The 7,284-nt window shown below is 34.8% G+C and overlaps 1 protein-coding gene across 1 annotated transcript in view; it reads right to left on the bottom strand.

Moving 5' to 3' along the window:
* Nucleotides 1–2,374: 2,374 nt before the first annotated feature.
* The window catches only part of LOC108380471 (serine protease easter-like), a 6,349-nt gene continuing 1,439 nt past the window's right edge, over nt 2,375–7,284 (bottom strand). Inside the window, exons 3-5 of the mRNA XM_017636841.1 lie at nt 3,262–3,599; nt 2,949–3,145; nt 2,375–2,888 (exon numbers count right to left, since the gene is read on the bottom strand). Coding sequence (XP_017492330.1) covers nt 2,470–2,888; nt 2,949–3,145; nt 3,262–3,599 — 954 coding nt within the window. The 3' untranslated portion in view covers nt 2,375–2,469. The remainder of the gene's footprint in view (nt 2,889–2,948; nt 3,146–3,261; nt 3,600–7,284) is intronic.

The following is a 7,284-nucleotide window of genomic DNA, read 5'->3' as shown; positions in this document are numbered from 1 at the left end:
AGGGTGGTTAGTAACGATTACGATTAGGATTAGAATTAAGATTAAAATATATAAGTGTTAATTATTATGCAGAACAAGTAATTTACATACCGTGGTCGAAAAAATTATAGACGCACCATATTTTCATAAGTATTAGTATATTAATTTTGTTGTTAATTAATTTAGGTTATTTTTTATAAAAATATAGTCAATTCTTTAAAAATCAACCGTAATTTTTAGCAATTTAAAACTTGTACTTTATTCCACTAAAATTTAACAAACAAAACTGCAGAATCTGTCTAGTAAATCTAATTTAAAAAGCTCGAAAATTTTACGAAAGTTTTTTGAATTTTTTCTAAATATTGTCAAAGTTTCAAACTTGGATTTACACGGGTTTCGTTAAAGAATGAACTACGTATTCCTATAAAAAAAATAACCAAAATTAAATATCAACAAAATAAACATGTTAAAACTTGTCAAAATATGGTGCCCCTATAATTTTCTCTTATATCTGAACTATATTTGCTCACTTACCACGTGCTAAAAAAAAAAATCGTCTTAATTTATCAGTTAATTTTAATATGTATCACAATTTCTTAAGAAGACTTTTGTTTGAAAATACTTTTGAAGAAGGTTGCCATCTGTTTCAAAAGGCGAATTTAATAAAATTATACAAAATTTATATGAAATATTAAAATATGGGTGTCAAACGAAAGAGTGTTAATATATCTTCAGTTTTATCATTTAGGATATTTTTGAGGTGTTCTAAGAGGTTCAAGGTTCAAGGTTCAATTCAAATTATTTATTATGTAAATGAATTTTTATATGATAGGTTTGTTTGGGGGAACCCTACAATTGTTTTCAACTAGTTTTTGTTATGTTACATTTATTAACAGGAATAGGAGAGTAGATTTTCTTTGAAATTTTTTACTTTTTCCGAAGAAGTAGTTGGATTTCAGAGAGCCTGAGAGCAAAGCTGGTTTCATTCGGTACGTCACGCCGCTGCAGAAAAAAAGATGTCGCCTACAGTTCCACGTGCGATCGGGCAAAACGCGAGCTACATATTTGGTATGGACATAGGGAGTTGAAGAGGAAAACGGAACGCATTTTCTGTAACAAAAACAGGAATATGTTAATGAAAAGAGCTTGAAATTTGGCCGACGGGAAAATTACCCAAAATTTCGTGACGAAAGTTAAGAGCGTGCCAGACGTGGCAATGCAATACATATACATATAACGAAAAGGCTATCAAATTGTGAAATTTCAGAAAGCAATTATATGAGCATTCACACCGTGCACGTATGGTGTCTTTTGAAAGAGGGTTTTTTTTTATTTCCGAAAGGCGAATTGTAAATAGCTAGTGCAGCAGAGCAAGTTGAAATATATTTCCGAAATCGATTTGTGCTCTCTCAATTGAAGTCACATCCTGCAACATTTATTTATGAAACTGATTTCGGAAATGTGACAGGAAGGTATTTTTGGCTGTTGGTGTTGGTTGATTTTTCCGACAGGGTGGTTAGATGATTTATTTTGGAACGAGTTTCCGTCATCCCTTGTCAAGTTTGGTTTGCAGACAAACCAGTTTCGGAGTTGTGCCGTCTTCGGTGTCGAAACGAACGAAACATGACACTGAGGATGGCACAACGCCAAAACCGGTTTGTCTGCAAACCAAACTTGACAAGGGATGACGGGAATTCGTTCCAAAATAAATCGTCTTTTTGGCTGTTCACACATCGAAATAAAATTTCTGTTACTGAATTTGACGTCGAATTACATGGAATTGTTGGAAATATTGCCACGTCTGTCATGGTCTTTAGGCATTTTCCGAAACGTTCCAAGGCCAGGGTGAATTCTTGTAAGAGTTGACCAGAATATGCTTAAATTATGGAGGCGACACTTTTCCACACTGTTGAATTATAACAACACAGAAACCAGTGGAGAAAGTAAATCGACGAGTCCCCAGTCGAGGAGGACAAAACCAATGAACCACCGCCCGACTCTGTGCAGACATTGTCGGATGAACTCATGCCTGATGCCTGTCCAAACCACAAGAAACTACTGCGAGCTCAAAGTCGTAGACGTCGCGTTGGTATAAGGTCTGCCCGAACGTCAGATAAAGAAAAAATTTTACTTGATTATCTCTTAAAAAAAAACTACCTAAAAATCATCGTTTTTGGCCTATGTATGCTATTTTCCACAAATATAGTCTTAAAAAAACGATAAATTTTCAAAATTGGGGAAAAAAGAATCGGCTCTATAGTCAGATTTTTGGATCATGAAATTATTATTTTTTTTTTTTTTGTTCGTATGGCCAACAGCTATCAAACCTGATAAATGCGCACTCTATTTTTTTTTGTGTTCCACAGTGTTATATAGGTTTTATTAATCTATTCTACTTTGTCAATAAATACTATAAATACAAGTATAAAATCATTTCTTTAAGCAATAAATTCTGCACAAACATCTTACAAATAAAGACAGTCAATTAATTTAAACAATATGGCTGGTTATCCAAGGCATAAAGTGCGCTACGTTGGCATAGATACCAGGCGAATTTTTATCACTGCCACATTCAGTACCACCAAAGGAAACAATACCATATTGTACATAGCGTAAAGTTTTTTGTGGCCCACTGTACGGTGCCAAGTAGAAGAGCGGACCTCCAGAGTCGCCTTTGCATGTGTCAATTAGTCCGTCGCCACCAGCGCAGAGATGATTTTCGTTGATGCGAGTTCGCCGAAAGATCATTTGGCATTGTTCGCGTGTTTTAAATGGCACCAACGCTTTTTGCAATATATTCGAAGTTTTGCTATTTTCGGTGCCACCCCAACCGGCTATGAAGAAGCGTCGGTCTGTGGGTATTTGTCCAGCTTCGGGAATGATTGGCAAACAAATTGGCTTAATATGCTCTGCAAAATTAGTTGAGAGTATTAACGAAATCAAAGTATTTATAAAATTTCAACACTCACTTTGGAAATGCACCGGTCGGTTCAGCTTTACCAAGCCAACATCATTGGTTTTGCGCGCATTGTTGTATCCTGGGTGAGGTATAGTCCTTTCTACACCAATGTCTTCGATAGGCGGCGCACAAATACGCCGCGAGTTATGAACAGTTATGCAGTCTTCTTCCTCAGACAAATCATGTTCACCCAAACGAACGCCAATACTAGTGCCGGGAGAAATATGCGTTAAATCAAAGATGCTTATATGTAACTATTTAGCAAATATAATTTTATGAGATAAAACACAAAATTTCACAAACTTCCTATCTTACTAACTTACATTTTCTCAGCCACGCCCACCATGCAATGCGCTGCAGTCAAAACGAAATTTTCGGTTATAAGTGAGCCACCACACTTAAAACGATCGTCCTCACTATTGTAAATCAAGAGTGCCATCCAAGGAAACTCGCTCAAATTAACATCTTTACCATGTGAGACACGTTCACCACCAGCATTGCCACATTTTTGTGCACGCAATATCTTCAAGCCATTTTGATTCATTGATCCAACATAATTTAAATCATTCTCATCGCTGCCACCAAAGATTGGTGGCGTAGGATCCGTTGGTGGCATTGGGGCGGTGGTTAGGGAGAGAGTATCATCACAGCAGATATGTATCTGAAAGGTATTAATATGCATAGTACGATACAGTAGCGTCTTTAGGAACACGTGAGTATGTATATAGGAGTATTAAGGTTGCATTAAAAAAATATTAAGTTGTTAGAATTAAGCTACAACAAGATTTACAGCACTAAAAATGCCTATCCAGTATCTTGCCTGCATATTGAGTATCCTATCAGAAACTCTGCCCAACATCAGTTTGAGCCTCAAAAGAAAAATAATGATCCAATTTCTGTCAGTCCAACGAGTAGCCCCTAACTGGAATCGTTACAGTAAAAAATTTCTTTTTTTAGCAGAGGTGAAGTCGTAATAAGAGAAATTTGGTAATAATATTTGGATTCGAAAATATTCTTGCCAACAGGTGCTATTTTGGGTTGAGAAGCAGAGCGAACAAACATCACAATCTTCAAATATCGCATCTTTTTATATATAGCGCAGAAATGGTGCTGAAGTCGAAAAAATATAAGGGGGCTCTTGGGGCTTTGGAAAGAACTGTTCTATGGAAAACATTTACACGACGGATGATGATGATTCCATGAAAAGATCCTTCAACTCGCCGTTCATGAGTGAGCAATGAAAAAAAGTGCGCCAGAAAAATCCAGCTGCGATTGGTGTTAAAAATAGGCGTAACTTCGTTAAGGAGAAAGACCATCGGTGAAGTTTTCTATTCTCGGTCCAGACTCACACCCGATTGCAGTGTCAAATAAGAAGAAGCAGAAACAAGATTATATGTATGGGTCTGTCAAACTTTAAAAACTCTTCATTTTAATGATTATCTAGGAAATAGTTTTTCCTACAAATCGGCTAGAGTTTATACAAATCTGAATAAACAACAGCAAGAAAAATGTCTGGGTTAGATTAAAATAAAAAAATTTGTTTCGTATACATATATATTTTCAAACGAAGTCCTTTTTCTTCTTATTTGGCATTTATACGCTTAAGCGATTTTAGCCAAGTTCAACAAAGCATGCCAGTCGTTTCTCTTCTGTGCCAATTGATACCAACTGGAAATGCCAAGTGAAGCCAAGTCCTTCTTGGTCCTTCTATCGCAATGGAGCCTCCCTCTTCCTCTGCTACCACCAGCACTATGTCCATGTCGTTGTAAAGCTGCCGATGTATAGCTCATCATACCATCGTCTGCGGTACTCGCCGTCGCCAATGCGAAAAAGCCCGTAAATCTTCCGCAAAGTCGTTCTCTCGAATATTCAAATCACAATATCGGACGCGTGGATGCAATGAGATGAGTAAACGAGTATGTAGATACGTATACATACATATGTATGTAGGTATGAACAGAATACACTTTTTTCATTATTTAAATTAAAGAAANAGTGAAAGAGTATCATCACAGCAGATATGTATCTGAAAGGTATTAATGTGCATAGTTAGATCAAGTAAAGAATTTTTACGACACAGTAGCGTCTTTAGGAAGACCTCAGTATGTATATAGGAGTATTAAGGTTGTTTAAAAAAAATATTAAGTTGTTAGAATTAAGCTACAACAAGATTTACGTCGTTGACTAACTGCGCTTTAACCTAGTATATAAAAACGCAATAATAATAATAATAATAATAGATTGGCGCTTACACATATGTTAGTGTTTGGCCGAGCTTCTTAAAAACGCAATACCTAAGCCTAATAGGACTATTTTTAAGGTAATTTATTTATATACATACATTTAAAATTTCACAGGACGAAAGTAAATGGCAACAGGATCTTAGCGAGGATAGAGACACTACCTTTCCGATGCAAAAAGAATTATCGAAATCGGTTGACGTGGTCCAAAGTTATGCGGCAACATGCATTAAAAAAATATATATATTCCGACGAACTGATAACCTCCTCCTTTTTTGGAAGTCAATTAAAAAATGCCTTTTCAGCAGAGGTGAAGTCGTAATAAGGGAGATTTGGTAATAATATTTGGATTCAAAAATCTTCGTACAAGAATAATTCTAGATAGATTAAAATAAAAAAAATTTGTTTCGTGTGTATATTTTTTAACGAAGTCCTTCATTTCCTTATTTGGCTTTTAGACGCACGCCAGCCGTTTCTCTTTTGTGCCAACTGACGCCAAGTGAAGCCAAGTCCTTCTTCACTTGGTCCTTCCATCGCAATGGAGCCTCCCTCTTCCTCTGCTACCACCCGCACTGTGTCCATGTCGTTGTAAAGCTCATACAGCTCATTATTTCATCGTCTGCAGTACTCGCTGTCACCAATGCGAAAAAGCCCGTAAATCTTCCGCAAAGTCTTACTTCTGAATTGCCTACGTAGTCCAAATTAGCCCTTATTGGCAAGAGTGATTCTGCGTGGGATTTCTATGCTGACATTATTATCGGTGTTAATGGTGGTTCCTAAGTAACCAAAATTCTCTACTTTCTCGAAATACTAACAAAAGTCGACTAGCCGATTTTTCTAATTTTAGAAAGGTAATATTCAATTCATTTTATAAATGATACAAACTTAGGTCTTTGGGTAAAAAATATGTACATATATGTTTGTAAATTAAATATAAGTGTATCGGAGAATTGGAAAAGAGTATAAAAATATTTTTTCCATTCTTTCAAATACCGATTTCAGATTCAAATAAATGTCTGCATGTAACAGCTTAATTTAGTGTTACAAGCATTTGATAATTACTGTTTTTTAATTCGGCCCATACATATCACGATATCGGACACGTTGATGCAATGAGATGAGTAAACGAGTATGTACGTATACATATGTAGGTATGAACAGAATACACTTTTTTCATTATTTAAATTAAAGAAAAGATTAAATAAGGAAATAAGGCTCAAATAAAATGTTATTATAAAACTTGCTTGTGTGCTCCAGCACTTTTGTTAATTTGTCTTCAAATTTTATATTAATTGCAAAAAAGGGAACATTTGCAAAGATTAAAAATATTTAAATGATCGCATGCATATAACTGAATTCGCTAAATGTCTCATTTCATAACTAATACAATGTATGGTATTGTCATATATGTATGTACATACATTAGAAAGGCTCACCAAAAAAGTTGCGGTCTTTTCAACNGTTTTGTTAATTTGTCTTCAAATTTTATATTAATTGCAAAAAAAAGGAACATTTGCAAAGATTAAAAAAATTTAAATGATCGCATGCATATAACTGAATTCGCTAAATGCCTCATTTCATAACTAATACAATATATGGTATTGTCATATATGTACATACATTAGAAAGGCTCACCAAAAAAGTTGCGGTCTTTTCAACGGAATTATAAAACTTATTATATCTTGAACCTTCCGCCAAAATATGAAAAGGCCTCTAAAAATATTTTTACTTTTATTCCGCTAATAAAATTATTAAACATTTTTATGCAAGCCTTTTAGCTTAAACTCTTCTATCATCTGGGGTGAATTTATTAATCTATAAAACAGAAACCTTGTATTTAAAAACCTCGATTTTCAAAAGTATGAATTTTAAATTGGGTCGACCTCAAGTAAACCAATATTTTACCGAAATATTTTGTCGGATTTTCTAAAATATACTTAATAAATTTTATAATTTTAGTTCAGATTTTATTTTTTAATTGACAGTGGGGCACGATAATGTGCACATGTACGCCTTTACATGTACGTATCTAATATTTATGTAATTACTCGAGTTATTCATGTAATTACTCGATACAACATCAGTTAAGATGAATCCGAATTTGAG

The sequence above is a fragment of the Rhagoletis zephyria genome, unplaced genomic scaffold (assembly GCF_001687245.7).
Source record: "Rhagoletis zephyria isolate East Lansing unplaced genomic scaffold, Rhagoletis_zephyria_1.1 Rzeph_scaffold_19338, whole genome shotgun sequence".
NCBI classification, from domain to species: domain Eukaryota; kingdom Metazoa; phylum Arthropoda; class Insecta; order Diptera; family Tephritidae; genus Rhagoletis; species Rhagoletis zephyria.
This window is presented reverse-complemented; position numbering and strand designations above follow the sequence as displayed.